Source organism: Protomyctophum parallelum (genome assembly GCF_964188405.1).
Source record: "Protomyctophum parallelum genome assembly, chromosome: 15".
Classification (NCBI taxonomy): Eukaryota; Metazoa; Chordata; class Actinopteri; order Myctophiformes; family Myctophidae; genus Protomyctophum; species Protomyctophum parallelum.
Genome location: NC_139710.1, coordinates 8,466,918 through 8,487,748, shown reverse-complemented (window position 1 = coordinate 8,487,748; position 20,831 = coordinate 8,466,918). Strand labels below are relative to the sequence as shown.

At 42.1% G+C, this 20,831-nt stretch overlaps 2 protein-coding genes across 3 annotated transcripts in view; both read right to left on the bottom strand.

Moving 5' to 3' along the window:
• cep120 (centrosomal protein 120) overlaps positions 1–15,675 on the bottom strand; it is a 23,997-nt gene extending 8,322 nt beyond the window's left edge. The window contains exons 1-18 of one of the 2 annotated variants that reach the window (XM_083784997.1): positions 15,483–15,675; positions 13,813–13,969; positions 13,576–13,690; positions 13,050–13,194; positions 12,711–12,856; positions 12,328–12,522; positions 11,978–12,190; positions 11,464–11,758; positions 10,470–10,662; positions 9,798–9,947; positions 9,110–9,292; positions 8,797–8,893; positions 8,310–8,456; positions 7,959–8,048; positions 7,750–7,842; positions 7,208–7,369; positions 6,335–6,457; positions 5,445–5,543 (exon numbers count right to left, since the gene is read on the bottom strand). In XM_083784997.1, coding sequence (XP_083641123.1) covers positions 5,445–5,543; positions 6,335–6,457; positions 7,208–7,369; positions 7,750–7,842; positions 7,959–8,048; positions 8,310–8,456; positions 8,797–8,893; positions 9,110–9,292; positions 9,798–9,947; positions 10,470–10,662; positions 11,464–11,758; positions 11,978–12,190; positions 12,328–12,522; positions 12,711–12,856; positions 13,050–13,194; positions 13,576–13,690; positions 13,813–13,969; positions 15,483–15,531 — 2,652 coding nt within the window. In that variant the 5' untranslated portion in view covers positions 15,532–15,675. The remainder of the gene's footprint in view (positions 1–5,444; positions 5,544–6,334; positions 6,458–7,207; positions 7,370–7,749; positions 7,843–7,958; positions 8,049–8,309; positions 8,457–8,796; positions 8,894–9,109; positions 9,293–9,797; positions 9,948–10,469; positions 10,663–11,463; positions 11,759–11,977; positions 12,191–12,327; positions 12,523–12,710; positions 12,857–13,049; positions 13,195–13,575; positions 13,691–13,812; positions 13,970–15,482) is intronic. The other variant, XM_083784998.1, reaches the window with a different exon arrangement.
• Positions 15,676–18,045: 2,370 nt separating this feature from the next.
• The window catches only part of znf608 (zinc finger protein 608), a 51,964-nt gene continuing 49,178 nt past the window's right edge, over positions 18,046–20,831 (bottom strand). Inside the window, exons 7-9 of the mRNA XM_083784807.1 lie at positions 20,555–20,702; positions 19,069–19,128; positions 18,046–18,170 (exon numbers count right to left, since the gene is read on the bottom strand). Of these exons, the coding sequence (XP_083640933.1) occupies positions 18,151–18,170; positions 19,069–19,128; positions 20,555–20,702 (228 nt within the window). The 3' untranslated portion in view covers positions 18,046–18,150. The remainder of the gene's footprint in view (positions 18,171–19,068; positions 19,129–20,554; positions 20,703–20,831) is intronic.

The window sequence follows — 20,831 nt, the reverse complement described above, 5'->3', positions numbered from 1 at the left end:
GACCTAACACTGACACATGGACCTAACACTGACACATGGACCTAACACTGACACATGGACATAACACTGACACATGGACATAACACTGACACATGGACACATGGACATAACACTGACACATGGACCTAACACTGAAACATGGACCTAACACTGACACATGGACATAACACTGACACATGGACCTAACACTGACACATGGACCTAACACTGACACATGGACATAACACTGACACATGGACCTAACACTGACACATGGACCTAACACTGACACATGGACATAACACTGACACATGGACCTAACACTGACACATGGACCTAACACTGACACATTCACCTAACACTGACACATGGACCTAACACTGACACATGGACCTAACACTGACACATGGACCTAACACTGACACATGGACCTAACACTGACACATGGACCTAACACTGACACATGGACCTAACACTGACACATGGACCTAACACTGACACATTCACCTAACACTGACACATGGACCTAACACTGACACATGGACATAACACTGACACATGGACCTAACACTGACACATGGACATAACACTGACACATGGACCTAACACTGACACATGGACCTAACACTGACACATGGACCTAACACTGACACATGGACCTAACACTGACACATGGACCTAACACTGACACATGGACCCAACACTGACACATGGACCCAACACTGACACATGGACCCAACACTGACACATGGACATAACACTGACACATGGACCTAACACTGACACATGGACCTAACACTGACACATGGACCTAACACTGACACATGGACCCAACACTGACACATGGACCCAACACTGACACATGGACCCAACACTGACACATGGACATAACACTGACACATGGACCTAACACTGACACATGGACCCAACACTGACACATGGACATAACACTGACACATGGACCTAACACTGACACATGGACCCAACACTGACACATGGACATAACACTGACACATGGACCCAACACTGACACATGGACCTAACACTGAAACATGGACCTAACACTGACACATGGACCTAACACTGACACATGGACCTAACACTGAAACATGGACCTAACACTGACACATGGACCTAACACTGAAACATGGACCTAACACTGACATATTCACCTAACACTGACACATGGACCTAACACTGAAACATGGACCTAACACTGACACATGGACCCAACACTGACACATGGACCTAACACTGACACATGGACCTAACACTGAAACATGGACCTAACACTGACACATGGACCTAACACTGACACATGGACCTAACACTGACACATGGACCTAACACTGACACATGGACATAACACTGACACATGGACCTAACACTGACACATGGACCTAACACTGACACATGGACCTAACACTGACACATGGACCTAACACTGACACATGGACATAACACTGACACATGGACCTAACACTGACACATGGACCTAACACTGACACATGGACATAACACTGACACATGGACCTAACACTGACATATTCACCTAACACTGACACATGGACCTAACACTGACATATTCACCTAACACTGACACATGGACCTAACACTGACACATGGACATAACACTGACACATTCACCTAACACTGACACATGGACCAGCTCAATGAATCTCCTCCTACCTGCAAGCAGATAATAGATATCTGACGTCGTCAAGAGGAAAAACTACTACACTGAATAAAATATTGCCCACGTCAGGTGGAATCGCTTTAGCTGCAGTTTTTAACCCATTAAGTCCTCACACTTTTTCGTAATTCAAAATTATTCAACACTTTCAAGATTTGTCTAAAATGTTCAAAAATAGCTTGTACCCCTAAAAAATAGCTTGAACCCCTAAAATGTTCATAAATAGCTTGCATATCTGTTTTTTTTATACCAACGTCCAAATCTAAAATGACAGAGATGCCGTCCCGGTTTAATGGGATTCAATGGGATTCAAAGCAACAAATGTATTCCATTTTGTTGCTTTCAAGTTGAAAGTTTGCATGGTGTTTATATGCCGGTTAACGACGCTTGCAAAGTCACATAAATGTGTGAAACGTCACCAAAAGTGTCACTACTATGCATAGTGCATATCGTATTAGAGAATAACGTTATGTGAATTCTACTCTAACCTTTTATGGTAGATAATGTAAAATGATCTTGAATGGTGGATAATGTACAAATATCTTCAATGTCAAGAGAATGTGGCTTGCTCTTGCTCGAAATATTGAGTGAGTGCATGTTTTTACTGGGCAACATTAACTTAACTTTAAAACTGATCTTATCATTTCAAAAATACACAATCGTGCTGGCTGAGGTTTGAGTGATTAATGCCTGATTTATACTTGGTTTCACACCGTGTCGCACAACGAAAATAGCCGATGTACAAGCTCACAACGCGTCGCACCGTCCGTGACACATTGTGAGCTTTGAGTATAGGATTTAATTCTTACATTGAGTTCCTCACAATATGTTCACTATTTCTCCCCCTCTCTCTCGCTCTTTCTGACCTTTATACATTATAAAAGGAAAAATACAAGGGGGAGTTGCACTGCCCACTCTCCCTCAAGAAAATAAAGCATGATTGTTTGAGTGGCTAAAAGAAAGTTTTTGTCATTTCTGACTCAAACAAATCCGTCTACTGGGAGACAAAACGAAAAGAAAAACATGGATAGTATTGATTTATGAACCCCCCCCCAAACGTCTGGTTGCAGAAAAACTTGAAGTAGGTCAAATGAAGTATGTTTGATAAGAGTAAGATAAACAGAAGAAATATTTGTATGACGTGTCATTCCCTTGAGAGCAGTGAACTGTGACCCCTAACAGAGAGGAAAAACATGGCCTGTACTCACAAGCTGTCTTCATTCAAGCAAACATTCAGCATCAAATACAATTCACATCAAATGTCACCATAGTCTTGGACAGCTCAGTCAATTGTACATTATGTGTGAATGTGTAAAATCCTCTGTGAACTTGTTTTTTTTTAACAGCTATACAAAAATGTGTATGTATTGCAATATCTGAAAATGAGTGTGGTTGCTTCGGTTTCTAGCTTTGAGCGAGTGTTAACAGAGTGATTGGTCTCATACACTGCAATATATTGTCTATATTCTGTCTTTGGGAAGATTCTAGCTTCGACCAACAGGAACCAAATACAGTATGTAATTGTATTGTAGACAACTTTGGGAGAAGCTGTTCACCTTTTCCTTTAACCCTCTGAAACCAAAGCCATGAATTTATTGTAGAATGATTTCTCCCTTGTAAATTGTGTAATTAAGCTTCTGATCAACTTGTATTTTTGGGAGGAGCTTGGCAAAATTGCGGGTTTTTACACAATTTCTGAATTGACTCATTATTATTTGCCCATTATTGTGTTTTTTCTTTTGCTAAATGGAAAGAATCTGCCAAATCAGAGGATTCCTTGAAGCCCTCAAGACCGTTTCATTACTGACTATATATTTTGTGCAAACCAAACCAAATAAATAATAATTAAACATTGGCCTGTTTTACAATTGGAACCCGGGATGAATTATGTTTGTTTACATACAGAAGAACTCTCAGCGATAAATGGATTCACTCTTCCTAAATGTGGACAGTGTGCACTACGCTACAACACTACCAACTGCTACTTCTTCTCAAATCCACTTAATTTTACCAATGTGGTACATGCACACCCGTCCGTGAGGAAAGGCACCGCTGGACATGCAAAAAGGTGTTCAAATGATGGATCTCTGAACACAAAACTTAAAAACGTATGCCATGCAAAATATTATATTGAAGCAAACCATGGCTCACCATCAACACTTTGCTTCGCAGCACATAGAGGGGGTAATCTCCCCACATTGTTGGCCCAAAGGGAGACGTTTTGGATAGATGATTAATGATTACCTTTTTTTACAGACTCTTCTTATTTAGGTAAATGGCCGTTATCCGGTCCTCTCGACTTGGGTGTATTCAGGTCGTTTACTGCTTTTTTCTTTTATTACCTTACCTTTTGTATTCCATGAACACTATAATGCACATTCAATAGATCCAAAAAACATCAATTGTGTATTGGACATGTGTCACTAATAACCCTGACATGGGGGTCTATAAGGGTTTAACTGTCTGATATAACAATGATTTAATTTTTAAGATCCTAATTTTTTTTAAATGGGTATTTGTCTATTTGCATGTTGTCTTGGTGAACGTATGCTGGTCTTATCCACCCCCCTTACACAGTTGGAGATGATTGTATGCAATATAAAAAACAAATACAACTTTTGATTAAAAGAATTGCATAAATCAGTGCTATTGAACGGGTACAGGCTTTAGTTGAGACATACTATTGGTCCGACTGTTATTAGACCGACAACCTACCGCCAATCCTAACCTAACCCTAACCGCAAGCACGGGAGCAGCGCATGTTCGACCGCATGTCCGACTGTTGTTTCCGCATGTCGGTCCGTTGGTGTGTCTAATCTGTGTGTGCATCCCCTATTGGACACCCTTTATGTCTGTGTGTTGGTTAAAAAAATGTAATGACCAATGAAAAGTAGTATAAAGCGCTTTGGACAAAACCTCTCAGTTCCATTGGACCCTCAAACTGTCCACCTCTCCCCCTCTCATGCAAGTAATTCAGTATTTTAGCTGTGACGTGAGCGCCCCCTCCTGAGATACTTCCGGGTCCTACTTTTGTGTCATAGAGTTAACAACCACGAAAGTCTCGTTTTACCGTTTTCCTCGCAACAACAAAGCTGCGCTGTTCTCCCAAATCTGGCTGTGACAGGCCGTCTGCCCCACATGGAATACTATCGCCTTTTATTGTGTCAACTAAATCCTCATTAATGCAAACTAGATTCAACATACTCAAGCCTGCACACATTCTAAATATGCCCCTGAAATATTTTACCGAGCAAATGGACTGTTGCCACCTTCAATAATAATGATAATAATAGTCTTTATTGTCTCCACATCATATATTTTTGTTGTCATGGACACTTGTACAAAACATTCATAATTCTACTCGAGTTGGAAGCATTAAGACCCATTTTAACCCTCAATGTCTTACTTTCTGAAAAATAACGTCATTGTAAAAAGATTCACGCGTTTAGATATTCTATTTACAATGAGATGCGGACGGGAGCTGGTGCCACTTGGACCCGGACGTAACATAGCACTACAAAATGACGTCAGACTTAAATACTGAATTGACAATATATAAAGTCACAACACCAACTTTGATGAGGCAGTATTTTGTTTTCAAAATATACTGTTTTCATAATTTCCTGAAAAATGTATTTTTCTCATTTCCTGAAAATTGTACGTTACATTCTTCCCGACAGCAGAGATATGTAGGTTAATGTTTTCGTGACTATGTTTGTCCACAATAACCACACAATCATGTACAGCTGTGTATTGATGTAAACTGCAATACCTGTTTGAACCTGGCCAGCTCTTTTAAGGCACGTCCCCACTGCTGCTTGTAGTACAGCTTAGATTTGGTGGTAGCCTCCAGCTTCCTCTCCAGTTCCGCCTTAAGAAGATCCAACATATACATCAATAAAAAACACAGCTGAAACGATGAGGACATCATTTGACTATTTCTCCTACTTTCTTAAGAGCCAGACGAGAACAATATTTGACCGGATTACCCTGTAGTGTGAGGGGTTCAAAGATCCAATTAAACCTCCTGATTTGCTAACAGATGATTGGGTGCCCGATAATTATCATCATGTTTGATATTTATGTGAATGATTAATGTACATCACTATTGTCAGGGACAGCATGAGTTGCGCGTGAACGAGACAGCCGAGGCTTGTCGATTGTGGCAAGGACAAAACTAACTATGTAACATGTCTACCACGACATATCACAATTGTTTGTCTGTTACGTAACTGTCTCCATTGTTTTCATCTGCTTCCGCATGTGGCCAATTGAGGTGCTGGCGTGCTGCACCGCTCAGCCAAGCACAATTAGCTTAACCCATTCTGACCGGGCACCCATTTTGGTGTCAGCATCATGTTATGCTTTAGCTATTTAAAAATAGCAGATCTACAAGCTCATATCGCGCCACCGAGTGGCGCGATACGAGCTTGTAGGTCTGCTATTTTTGAAAAATCGAAGAGCGACTGACATTTTTAGAATCTGATCTCAGGTCAGAATGGGTTCATCAGACCAGTGTGTGTCCGGCGGAAACCTCGTATGAATCTGATCTCAGGTCAGAATGGGTTAACTAGAGCAGTGCCCATTGGGCACTGGCCTACTTGGTACGATGCAACGATGTATTTTTTGTTAATCGGAAGTTCTTAATACTAGTCATTTTACCTTCTCCAGTTTCAGAAGGTTAATTTCAGACTGTAGCCGTAACTCGGGTCGGATGTTTTGCTGTTCTCGTAACATCAGAGAATCCTTCTCCAGTTGTTTATACCTCGACTCACCATCTGCTATCTAGAGAATGGAACAGAATATAATGCAGTCATTTCATTGTACACTTAGGCAATATTTGAAGCAATGATTTGTATGGTGTGTCCTATAAGTCCATGTGGGCTGGGCACCTCGGGTGCACGACACATACATAAAGAATCTATAATGCAAAGAGGAGAATACTGTGTGTGTGTGTGTGTGTGTGTGTGCGTGTGCGTGCGAGCACACACACACAATATATATAGAGAATGCTTGGGACATACGGACAAAGAAAACGTGTTGGGAGAATTAAAGGTCTTATGTATACATGTATGTAATCTGGCACCACTGCCATATCAGGCACAAGTAGTCATTACGTAACATGCATAAAGTAGGTAGGTAGCAAATAGTTCAACCTAATCAACATTTCAAACGTTCCTTCACAGAGAAACTGAGATTTGACAGTTTGTAGCGGTCGAAAGTACTTGCGCGCTCGTAGAAGTGTCTATTTGTATGTCTCTAAATGTTTTGATGAATTGAACAATGTGGACCCTGTTGTAAACAAGTGTAATGCTTAATTGGGTCGTCCACTCACAGTTAACAGTCTTTGTATTGAGTTTGTGCTTAAAATGTACTGTAAATTCTACAAACTGTTAATAAATATTTCAATCAATCAATCAAGTATGCACTCGACAGAGTGCAGTTCTAGTTTATTTATGTTTTTGGTGTCTTAATGACAAAACAAAAAAATAAAGATGAATTCATTCATTGGGCTGGTATTCTGTCTCTCCCTACTTGTTGTAGCAGTCTAGCTCTCTCCTCCTCCATCAGTCTGACTTTGTCTCTCTCCAGCGCCACCCGGTGGTCAGAGTCCAGTCGCAGCCTCCTGCTGCTCTCCTGCAGCTCTCTCTGGGTCAGCTCATGTTCAGCCCGAAGATCCTTCTGCAGCCTCTGGGTCTGTGTGTGTGTGTGTGTGTGTGTGTGTGTGTGTGTGTGTGTGTGTGTGTGTGTGTGTGTGTGTGTGTGTGTGTGTGTGTGTGTGTGTGTGTGTGGGGGGGGAGTGGACATTACATGAGCAAGCACAAGGTTTTGCTTCAATTCAAACTCACATAATAGTCTACTGGAAATTTCATGAACCCAGAAATGGTGATTAGTATAAACTTTTATGATAGAAATATTATCTATAGGCCTAATGGGTGAAATTTAGCTTGGTTGCTAAAAGTTGCACGTTGAGCAAGTTGAGTAATTAGCATAATATGTGACCATACCATTAACAATAACAACCTGTATAAGGAAAGAAAACTACATTTAATCATTCTCGCACACTATACACAAACCTCTATCTCAGCATTTGCCAGTTGTTTTTCTCTCCTCTCCAGGTCACACAGAGTCTTCTGCAACTGCTCTTCCAGAAGGTTATACTCTACCTCCTGTAGAAAGACAGAGAAAATTATTAAAAGAGAGAACCGTTTGAGAGAGACAATAGGAAACGTATGAATACCACAAAAGCCATCATTTGTATGTGTGAATGTGTGTGTGCAGGTACCTTCTTCCTGACCAAAGCTTCTCTCTCACTGTCTCTCTTCCTCCACTCCTCTGCCAAGGCCTGCATATGGCTCAACTCTTTCTTCTTCAGCTATGGAACAAACACAGAAAATTAAAGCAAATCAATTATTTTCTCGGTTATAATCATTGTGGCAATGGTTGCGCCAAAGTGATAGTCACAAAACACCAAAACTGCACTCCGAGCCCTGTAGTGTACTGATGCTCTATCGCAACAAAGGGTAGTCCACATGCATAAACTGACTTTAAATTCTGCTCCATAAAATGTACAGGAAATAAATCCAGACCAATATCTATGCAGTGATATTAGTTTGGCTATGCCAGGCTACGTCACCTGGTCATCGAACAAGTCCTCCTGCTCTTCCTTCCACAGCTCCAGCTCCAGAGCGGTGCGGTACTCCATGGTTTCCCTGGCTGGAGTAGGGTCCTGTGGAGCAGAGCTGGGGGCAGCAGCAGGTTTTGATGCTGGCTGTTGAGGTTGCTTCCGTTGTGGTGGTGGATGGATGTTCCATTTTATTGGAGAGACATTGACATCAAGTAAGATGGATTACTATAAAACTTCTCATACAATGCCTGGAAGCTGTGCTGTGAACCTGGCTGAGTCATGTGATGCTATATCATTTGCTGGCAGTTTGCAAAACAAGATCTGGCATACAAGTACAGGAACATAAAAACAAAACACATGAGCAAGTGAACTGGAATGGATGTAGTTTAAAACCAGAACCTTTACGAAACATTGACAAAGGAATTCAACCGCTACTTGCCAACATCAAATGGATATTGCTATATAATACATAATTCTATTTAATTGGTGTTCTGACCTGTAGTGAATCAGAGACACTGATGTCCTTTGCTGTGACCAATCCCAGGTCCTCTAGAGTGGCGACGTAGAAAAGTTCGGCTACCTTCTCACTGGGACTGAGTGGACAGACAACATGTGGAACATTGTTAACAATTAATAACAAACAAAATTGCACAATAAACAATTAAAGAAGAGCACTGTATTTCTATGGCATATGTTTCTTGATTTTCAGTGAATTGGAAATTGGAATACAAACATAATTGTATTGGCTGGTAATAAGTCAGTAGATAATATGAATAAATATGAGTGGTTAAGTATTTCGTTCTTCATACCTGTGTGGTTTTAGGACCGGTATTCTGTCTGTGTGAGTCTGTCTCCAGTGCTGTTCCCCAGTAGCTCCCAGGAACCTGGTCTTGTCGGTACTGAGGAGGGCAGACAGCTGGATACTGGCTGTCCCCATCAGCTGGTCTCTGCTGCTGCTGTCTCTGTGCCACACCTCCACTAGCACAGGAACTCTGGACCACAGAAATATGCACATATGAAAACTATTCATTCATTGTGTGTGTTGTCACTGCTGTTGTGCCCTACTGGCCCACCTGCCAGCGAGGAGCCCCCACAGGGAGGACACAGGAGAACCTCCCTACCCTACCCACACTCCTAACCCATTCTGACCTGAGATCAGATTCTAAAAATGTCAGTCGCTCTTCGATTTTTCCAAAATAGCAGACCTAGAGTAGATCTGCTATTTTTCAATAGATAAAGCATAACATGATGCTGACACCAAAATGGGTGCCCGGTCAGAATGGGTTAACACTGTGCCATGAATTCGGGTTCTAGTGAAGTGTGCGTTTAATTATTTTACCATCCCAGTAAAGAGAATCAAAGAATAAAAGAATAAAGAATATGTGAGCGAGAGAGAGACCGAATGAGAGACAAAAGGACCAGAAAATGGGCGTCTAATCGCATCCCATGGCAATGTGTATGTATGCTGTGTATAATCTGTGTCGTGTGGTCTTAAACCTGAGGAACGTGTCCTGTAGTTGTTGCGGCAGGGCAGCAAAATCAAAGGCACAGTAGGACTGAGGCAGAAACACCTCCATGTTTCTCTGGAGCTCCACTGGAGGGTTGGTCATTATAGGAGCTGCACTACCGAAGAACTGGTATGAGTACCTGGAAAAACAGCACAGTGCTCCTGAATACAGACGGAGGAATGCATTTCAACTGCAACACACGGCAACACTACGATATTGATACATCAGTATCAATATCAGGATGGCTGAGATTCATGAAGCTGGAAGATTTGAGAAGAATATACCCGTTTACAGGTAGAAGATTATATATACCCGTTTACAGGTACAAGATATTCAGCCCATTGGTTTTTTTTTGTTCTAGAAAAGGGTTTGTATGCCCCATTTGTGCATAGTTCTTTAAAGTAGTCAATAGGTAAGTTGTTCTAAACTAAATTATTTGAGAGCTTGACACAATTGTTCTGTATATTTAGTCTCATTCAAATGCTTCTGTCTCTTGTGAAGTGAAGTGATGACTGGAGAGCTCTTGTTCGTGGCCTATGCCCAAGGTTGGGCGATAGGCATAAGTAACGTAAGTAAGCATAAGTGAATCGCTTGGAGAGAGAAAATGCTGTATGTTAATTTACTCAGGTCGGACAGATCCAGAAACTAGGTGCTGTGGTACCTCAGCATAGCGTTGACAGGGTGTGTGAGGCTCAGACGACCCAGGCTGCGGAGGTCCAGTGAGAAGCAGTAGTGATGAGCAGAGGCAGGGATGGACACTTTAGGAGCGGACACACTGACAGATGACACTCCGCCCTCTGCTGCTACAATCTCTGCCTGGCCCTGGTCCTGTACACCCACCTCCACCTCTGAAGCTGCAGAGGTAGACACCAATCAGTGATTGGACCAACATGGAAATGGCTAAAGCAAGCAATATTTTTTGACAGAGAAAATGTTTCATTTGATAATAACTGAGTGAAAGAATGGGCTATATCACATCGTCGAGGGATAACTGAACCAAATATAGAACATTTATTAAAGGTATATTCAGTGATTTCACTTAATTCAAATATCACTTATTTTTTTGTTTTGTTGTGATAATCCTCCCTACTATAGAGTGTGCTGGCCATATAAGGAGTTCCTCCCTGTCCCCAGTTAACCCCTGGGGGTCAAAAAACCTTAGGTTTCGTTTTTGACTCTATCCTGATTGGACGAAAGGCTGGGTCCCACAGCCAAAAACGAAACCTAAGGTTTTTTGAGTAAAATCACTGAATATACATTTAAAAATAAAAAGTGCTAAAATATTTAACACAAATCAATCAATTAGCTATGCCCCAAACCAGCTATACCAGAAAAAGAAACACAAAGCTGAAAGCGGTGACATGTAGATTGTGAATTTGTTCAATAAGAAATGGCCAACCACTGCCTTAATGTCTTAGGTGACAGTCCCTTAATTATCTGTGTAATAAGCCGATAAACCCAAAGATGGCTTCCCAGAGTCTAGTCAGTCAGTCAGCACGTTAGCCAGATTAGACAATAGCCAATAAAAGGAAAGCCACAGCATGGGATCAAACAGCTGAGCGACCAATATTTAATTGGAAAATACATCATTTCTTGTCAAGAAACATTTGTCACTGACTGGACGAAGTGTGTACGAGCCTTTAACGAGCCTTTACCCGCTTGTCCGGGTTGACTCTGTCCAGCATGGAGCTCCTCCCGGAGACTCTCCACCTCGCTCTCTGTGTGAGAGGCTGGAGGATGGGTGGCTGGAGGAGAGGCAGCGGGAGCTGGTGAACACAGGGAGTCCAGAGGCTGGCCAGAAGATGTCCGTTTGACCAGGGAGGGTGTACGAGGTCTCTCCTCAGGAGGGGGAAGGGAGATAGCGGGGTTGGGAGGAGGAACAGAAGGTGGATGGGATGAGGGGCGGGAGGGGAACTGTGGTCCACCTGCTCCCTCTTCATTTGCTACAAACTAGATGACGAGAAAAGAAATAACAAAATAGAGTCAGCTTCAGCTAGTCTATCATTGACCAATCCACAAACACTGATGAATGTGTGAATGGTTTTGTGGGGAGTGCCTCTCCTCATCTATAGAGTGAGTGTGTGTGTGTGTGTGTGTGTGTGTGTGTGTGTGTGTGTGTGTGTGTGTGTGTGTGTGTGTGTGTGTGTGTGTGTAATCCTGTGCAGCTACCTCCTCCCTCCTCAGTGTAACAGCTACTCCTACAGTGGGCTCCAGGTCAGCGGGCAGAGCTGGTAGTTTCTGCCTGGTCTTGTTAGGAGGTTTGAGAACGAAGGCTCCCTCCACAGTGGTTGGCTGGCTGTCCAGGTCTACTGTGCTAGTGGTCAGAGCTGAGAGAGAGACCTCTGTGCTGCCTAGCGAGTGGTTCCCACAACACAGGTGGATCTGTGGAGACATCCAACAATGGCTTACCGGTATGTGCTAAAATGTGGTAGCATAAAGAAATAGGTTTCTATTATTACAGCAAGAACTCTGATTGACGGAGACGAACCAGGACAGACACAGAAAGACAAAGTGCCTACCTGTAAACGAGGCTGTTGTCCCAGGAAGGTGTGGATGATCTGCTTGCTGCTGCGGATGCGCACAGAGGCACGCTCTGGTTCAAAGCTGGGGTTCAGGAGGTTGCGGAAGGGCTCGCTGGTGATGTCATTTTCCAGTAGACGGTAGTAAAAGAAGAAATCAGAGTCTCCTGACAGTTTCATCGTGCTGGGAATCAACTGGGGAGTCGGACACACACACACACAGCAGGAAATGTTAGTTTGCATTCTGACAATATTATAAAGGTTTCGTTTCAGCTTTAACATTACTAGACTAAGCCCAGTAAGCAGACATATTGTGTCATACCTAGGAGGAAAGCTATAAGGGCTTATATTTCATATTTCAGCTTGGGTTTTGTAGTACCTACCTGTTCCAGTTTGGTAGCAAAAGCCACAGTGACAGACAGAACAAACATGTCAGTACAGTACTCTGGAGGTCCGACCTGATGGTAGCCCTGATCCTTGATCAGAACTGCCTCCAACTTCTCTGGAAGCTCAGTCAATGCCGGAGAACCTGGAGGAGATAGAAAGGTTGATTCAGTACAAATAATGATATTATATTATATCTCTAAACTGGCCCTGGAACGCCTCTGGATCCCCCTGGAGGAAGTTACTAATGTGTGCATGGCATTGTGTGTTCTGCCTGCTTTCCAGCACTATGATGGTGGGGCATTTAGTAACCAGTTGAAGAAACTAAATCAGCTGACCTTGGCGGGGCGGGGCTTTCTTGGCTTTGAACCTATCAGGAGAGGGTTCTACTGGCTTGGTGTCATTTTCCAGAAGCATAGTGAGAAGGATGGCAGGCTTCAGTTTGGTGTATTTACTGCTCAGTAACGGATACCACTTAGGATCCTAACAGAGAAAGACATAAAGACAAACATTAATTTGTCAAGAACTCTCAATCACTGCCAACATTTGTACATAGTCTGAAAGCACACTCATAATGTACAGTATATTGGGTAAAAACAACAATGTAGGTTGTGGAGGTAGAAATCCAATTTCAGCCACTTTTATCAGCAAACTCGTACTTTTGATCATGATCAATATTTCATGACCATAGGTGAGAGTAGGAAGTAGGAACAAAGATTGATGGGGAGATAAGAGTTTTACCTTCAGGCTCAGCTAACTTTTTGTCATAACAGTAAAGCAGTAAAGCAAATGATTACGTTTTATAAACATTTGGACAATATACTTGATCCTTGATACAAGATCCTTGTCATAAGTCTACTGGACCTGTTTGACTTCCTGAACGGACCGCAGATCGAGAACTATATATCCAATGCTCTCCTTCATCTGGCTGATGGAGTCAACAGCAAAGCACTGCAGTTTGATAGGAGTTCTTTGAAGCCTGGGAGCCGAACGGTCATGTTGAAGGAATGACAAGGGCAACAACACAATATGAGCAAAATGATCATGGATGGGCGTGGGTGTTTTGGGGCAAGCGTTCTTGTATTGGACAGAAGTACTGACCTGTGCTGGTGCAGAGTCCTGCGGTCCAGTTCCCAGGCCAGCTCGGTGCAGAACTGAGGCTGCTCTCTGTGTTCCACTGGATCTGTGGAGAGCTGCTCCCCGTCAAACTTAGCCTGGACCACCAGGCTGTGACGCGGGCTCTTTGGAAAGTTGCGACCTGGATTTTGATTTTGATTGATTGAATACTTAACAGTTTACCGAAAAAATAAAAAATGACACCTGTGTGAAGTGAGGGGCGCTCATCATCATACATCATCTCATTCCGGCCAATCACAATTTGCGTCCTCACCTTTCCGTCTTCAATTGTCTGCCCTCACTTTTATCTTCAATGCAGTATGTACTTTGCTCAGCCAATCAAATCATCTCGATGGGGTGATCAACATCACAAGCCGATGTTTGTGTTTGTTTACACAATCCCGGAAAGCTGGGCAATATTTTTTATCCTCATTTACGTGTCACACACAGACACAGAAACTGGCTATAGGCTATAGGCTATAGGCCTGGCTATAGGCACCATGGCTGGCAATCCAGTCTGGCAGTGTGGCCGCGGGTTCGACTCCCGATCCCGACGGCCTTCACTGCATGTCACCCCCCCCCCATCTCTCTCCCCATTTCCTGTTAGCCTACTGTCTGTCACTCCATAAAAAATTAAATAAGGCGAAAGCCACAAAAATAACATTTAGAAAAAGAAGACTGGCTATAGCTTTCTGTATCTGTGTGGGTACACACATTGCTCAGCCAATCAAATCATTGCTAGCCTATGGGGTACACACAGACACACAAAGCTGGGCATAGGAGTGGCTAGCTCCCCTCACGGTGGCACATATCCATACAAAATAATACTAAAAGGATAACCCAAATAAGGCCTCAGTGCTTGCTTGTATTCAATTCATCATCACTCCTATTAATCACCATTTAAAGACAAACAATAAAATACGGTAATATGCTAAAATATAATTTATTTTTGTTATTTAAAAACATGTTAAGCATTTTGCTTAAATTCCCGTGCAAGTTATTCTCAGCATATGAAGGCTTAAGTTATTGTCACTAGTTTTAGGATCAGATAGTTTACGTCCAATTAAATGTCACCCGCTGGTGACAGGTCTGTAACTCGATGTCTCTGAGGTTGTACAAATGGAATCGATTGATTGAAGTATTTATTAACAGATTGGAGAATTACACGACATCATAAAGCATTGCACTTGTTTACCCATTTGGTTCCTTGTTTTTTGTACAATCTTAGAGTTATGAAATTAAAAAGAACTACTCTGTCTTAAATCACTGGACGTGTATACTGGCAATTGTGGTTAGTGGAAATCTCTTCGCATTTAGAATGCACTAAAACAGTTACAGTAACAACGTCACACAGCAGGGACATCTCTACTTTGGGACTTTGCATTAGCCCTGGTCCTACCTTTGCATTAGAAGCAATTTTCATTTTGCAACAATAGATTTTGCTAGCCATGGTTCATGACGCTCGTACTTCACGACAATCATCATGACAGTCATGTTTCAGTTCTAAGATTTTGCATGATATCGAGTTATGGCCAACTAAAAGAGGAAACGTAGTAAGTGGAAATGTAATTCCATATGGCACGCAGTTTTATATGATGTAAACCAGTTTGTAATCAGGCCAACAGTACTCAAATTAATCTCTTTAAATGACTTACCCCCAAGAATGGACACAACGATAAGAAGTTGGTCTGTCTTCGAAGCCATGTTGACATTTGTGCAAAGGGCTGATGAGGCCTTCTGTAAACCTTGTAATTTGTGTCTACGTTTGTGTTGACTTTATATCTACGTCTCTAATTCAGATCTAGAGTTAATAATCAGTTGTGTAGTAGTGTGTACAGTCTCTCTGTCCGTTGCACACACCCGCTTTGTTGTTGTGCTTTGGCGCCACCCACTTCTTTTTAAAATAGGAAGTGCTGACGTTTCTTCACCGCCATCTGCTGGTACGGAGTTAAAATACCAGGGCAAGTTAAAAGCCTTTGATTGATTGATTGATTTACATTTTTATTTCACAGTATGCAGAATGGGTACATTTCAAACAAATTAAAGCACAAGTCAATACAAAAACTGTTACTTTGTGGACGATCCATGATAAAGCTTAGGCTATAGTTATAGGGTTCTCGTTTTGTCTATGCTTAACTATGTCAAACAATTATGTATAATGATTGTGTAAAGTTTGTCTTGTCATATGTCTTGAAAAAGATTGTTTAAAAACAATAAACATATTGTATAAACAATAGCAGCGATCTATTTAATATGCCTACAATTCAAACAAATCTATCCATACTGGGCACAACTCAAATCAAGTGACGAATGGAGGTTTCATGAGGTTACATGAATAATCTTTTCACTATGTGTACCATTAGGATTATGCACAATGCACATCATTATTATATTAAGACCAGCTAACCCGGCCTAGCTAGCTGTCAAGATATGTTTTCAATCAACAGCCAGAAGACAAAAAGCTTTATATAAACATCCTTTAATCATGATTGCCAAACATATGAATTAAGGCATATACAGTATAAAAAAAGCAACAGCAGATTCCATGTGTATATGATTTCAATGTCAGTTAAATTGATACAGCAGGTGGATGGACTGAACATACCAAGCAGCCTTATGAGACAGCACCATGTCTCCCAAAAAGATGACAGAATTTTGTAAACAGAGTTCATAGCACTATATTCAAGTAATAATTTAGAACAACCACTTATACAATGCAGGTAAGGTGTTGTGTGGGTGTCAGAGCCACTGCTAGAGAGGAATTACTTGTTTTGTTTTGTTTTACTTTCTTCAGAGACAGCCATTTTATTTCCACAGTCCTGTTCCATGGCTTAGTAACTGGACATCCGGTTCCAGCTGAGCCTTTGCATGCCTGTCGCCATGGGGATGTTATGGAGGTCATTGTTAGATATCTACAGTCCGCACTTGTTAGTTCTAGATAAGTAGCAGCAGGATGGTGCCAGTAGTACCACCTGAACAAACGCTGTCTTTTAGTGGCTCAAGTGTGTAAGAGCTAGGTCACCATAGAGATGCATGAGAGCAGGGGAGGGGCAAGGAAACCCCTGATTAGACGTGCCATTGTTTCGTGATATGAATTTGTTTTAAATAACACTAACACTTCTAACACTAACAACACTTCCCTGTGTTGCTTAATGTGTAAAGCCCAGCACCAACATTATTAAAAGGTGGGTTCCATTTTCGGTGTACCTCCAGTAAAACAACATAGCTCTAACACTGCCTTGCTCTAGGATTCCTTTCCCTGTGTAGCTCAAAGAGTAGAGCACGGCACTAACACAGCCAGAGTCAGGCATTCATTTCCAACCACTGGAGCCACTTATGCAAAAATAACAAATAAAGAAACATGTTCATTCACTTTTTCATTCAATTTGCTATGGAGAAAACATATCACCTAGCAAATGGCATATGGACTCTAGTGTTCACCCAGCATCATAACATATTGTTACTGTACACCAAATGCCATATATAAGGCATAGGACAATTAAAGTGATTCTGATACCTTTTCGACCCCCTGTTCACTGTGCCCTAGCATGGCTGATGAAAATCAACAGAGAATATGATAAAGCATGTTAGTGTTTCTGCCATGAATCTATACAGAATATACACACTACTGGGCTCCTACATGGCACTGGGCAGGTGGACGTGAAGGCTTACTCTCACATAAAGACAGTACAATCAACATGGTTACGCTCAAGTACAGATTAGTAATACAAATGTAGGCTCAGCACTATGGGAGGTGAGGAGGACCACTTCAGTAATAATAATAATAATCATAATAATAATCATAACTGTAATGATCATAATATACTCTTTAGCCTCCTATCCCCAGTAGGAGTTTGTTAAAATCAAACAATGAAACAACACTATTGGGATAATGTAAGTCATTGTCAGTACATTCAGTCATATTACACTACAATAGATGTGCCTTTATGGAGGTGAGCGGCATGGCTCAGTCTCCATAGATTGGTGCATGATTATACACTCCATGTCCGCTGGGGTTTGGATTTCATGCCCCAATACTTTTAAAATTCAAAAAGCTTCAAAACGGGCTTTCATGGATTTGTATAGTTAGTTCTTCCTCCAAAGTTATCCCAATCCCACTCTCTGACTGCATGTCCGTTGGTCTGTTCATCCTTCAGGGTGTGTTAAAAAACAGTTGGCTGTTAGTAAGAAATGAAAGGATGTTTTTGTTTAGTCTGTGTTTTTGTTCTCTGCCTCTCAGGGAAGAGAAGCTTATTCAACACCATGGAATTGATGTCTGATAATTCTGCTGCTCCACATGGGAGCCAGGGCACGCACATGCTCTTACTTCTTCCCCTCACTCTCTGTGGAGACAAACAAAAACAAAACACACACTTACAGCTGCTGTTTCTCGCTCAATGATTACTTCGTCACTACAAAACACACAGTGTACTGTCCCGGGGATCAAACCTGTGACCTTCGAGTTGTGTTCTACTGTAGTAGTGGTCCCCCCCCCCCCCCTCCCCAGTGTTGTATGTTGTTCTCTTATGCACTCCTGCCTGAAAACCTAATTTTCTGGGGATCTCTGGGGATCAATAAAGTATCTCTCTCTCTACCTTAATAGAGTACCTATAGTTCCATATTAGTGAGAGTTCCATATTTGAGACTGAACTACCTGTATATCCGCACGCACACACGCACGCACACACACACACACACACACTACAAATGTGTTGATCAATTTGCTACTCTGCGATCGCAAATGTGCCACATCTCTGCGTGTCTGCGTGTCTGCGTGCGTGCGCGTGTGTACGGTTGTAATGCACATTACTCGAGAACCGTTTGCCCCACCGACTTCACATTCAACACACGCGTTCCACCCCCCCCCCCCCCCCCCGCGCAGGGAGTGCAGTGCCCGGTATCGAGTCGGTCGGCCCTACAGTCATAAAAAAAAAACATGATAGCGCCACTGCTGTGGTGTGTCAGTATGTTAATGGGACACTTACATTGTAGGCATTTAGCTGACAGTTCCATGGGGAATTCACAAGTGACATGCAATTGACAACCCAGCCTGCCGTTGTTACCATTGTGTCGTTGTTACTAGATACCGTAATCACATCTTATCCTAGTACAGTCATTTCCGGTAGCATTTCGGGCCGGATATATAGAAAGATGGCGGATTGAACAGGATTCAACCGGGTCTGTAGAAACCAATGGCCATTCTTTTCACGGCTATAAGAAAATATAACGAGTACAGCCTACCAGTAGAGGAAGAGTGTCCTGCTACCTGCTGACTGGAGACCAGTGATCTGGAGCTCAGCCCTTCAACAGAAGAAAAAACAGCAGTCAGACAACCAGAAATACAATGGAGGTAATAGGCTCCTGGTCCTCCAGGACCTCCGCTATGCGCTCGACTCTCCCTCACTGCGTTTTCCATACTGTCTCAACAATAATGAAAGCAACATACCAACAGGATTATCGGTCTCCCCCCTCTAGTGGTTGAAAAACAAACAATAAATAGCCCACAATAACTTTCACAATACACCCACGCATGCATGCACGCACCCGGTCAAAACAAATCCTTGAAATGCATTGAAATCATGCCTAACCCTCTAAAGTACTATGATGGACATTTGTGTGTATACTCACACTGATGCATTAGTATTAAACTGCATGTTCCATCTCTCTCTGTGTCTCTCTCTCTCTCTCTCTCTCTCTGTCTCTCTCTCTCTCTCTCTCTGACAAATTGTAAAACGTAGTCAAACACAGTGCTTTGATGTGGTGTCTGTCAGATATACAGGTACGGTCTACACACGTTTCGCACCAGTAAGTGCAACTTGATTGCAGGATGAAGCCAGAAAACACGAATTCCCATAGTCTACTGTGTTTGGCTAGTTCCGGGTGGAGCCTGGCAGGCAGGATGCTTATAAGTGTTGGGAGTAACTAGTTACTAACTAGTTACTTTACGTAAAGAAACTACTTTTTGCGGTAACTAGTAAAGTAACTAGTTACCCTTTCCCATTCAGTAACGTTATTATAGTTACTGTGGTTTCAATGGGTGAGTTACCCACATTACATAATGTGATCCAAAAGAACCGTCTCCTCCTCCTGCCAGTGCAGAGTCTGTCATGTAAACTGTAGACAGGGTGCACTGAATAGCTCCCAGAGTGAAACACATTCCACATGAGAAAGAGAAAGTGGCCACACACACACACACACACACACACACACACACACACACACACACACACACACACACACACACACACACACACACACACACACACACACACACACACACACACACACACACACACACACACACACACCAAATGAACTGTGTATATATTTTGTGTTGTATTGTTCCACTACATTACATAATAATTGGCACAGAGCAACACAAAAATCTATATTATTTAGTTTAGCCTTTTTTATAAAGTAAAGTAAAGTAACTAGTAAGTTAGCAACTATTTACTTTAATAACTATCTAGTAAAGTAACTAGTTACTTTTTTAGAGCAGTAACTATAACTATACTGTATAACTAATTACTTTTAAAAAGTAACTTGCCCAACACTATCACATTGCCTGGAGAGATGATTGCTTATAGCGATTCTACATTTTGTCGAATTACATTGTTGTCATTGATGGATTAAAAAAATATTTAGAATTGATGTCCATGGCAAGAAATATAAGTAAGTAAGCAAGTAATTAGCAAGACATGCGGACAGACACTCAGATGAGTGTTACCTTGGTAGATGTCGTATTGGCCTGACATCAGGTTGTAGCTCATGCCCAGGTGTGTGTGGTGGTGTGTGTGAAGGTGTCGGGCAAATGCCACGTGGTTCCTCTCTCTTTCTGCCTCTCTCTCCCCCTCTGGGGACCCTTTCTCGCCCGGCTGAGAAAAAGAGAGCAGAGTGCATTCTCACGTTTCTTCATAATCCAATCTTCAGCTTGTACATGTTAAGTAATAGCTATATTCTTTCTCTTGCATTCTTTTCAATTTATTCGCCTCACATTCTCTTTA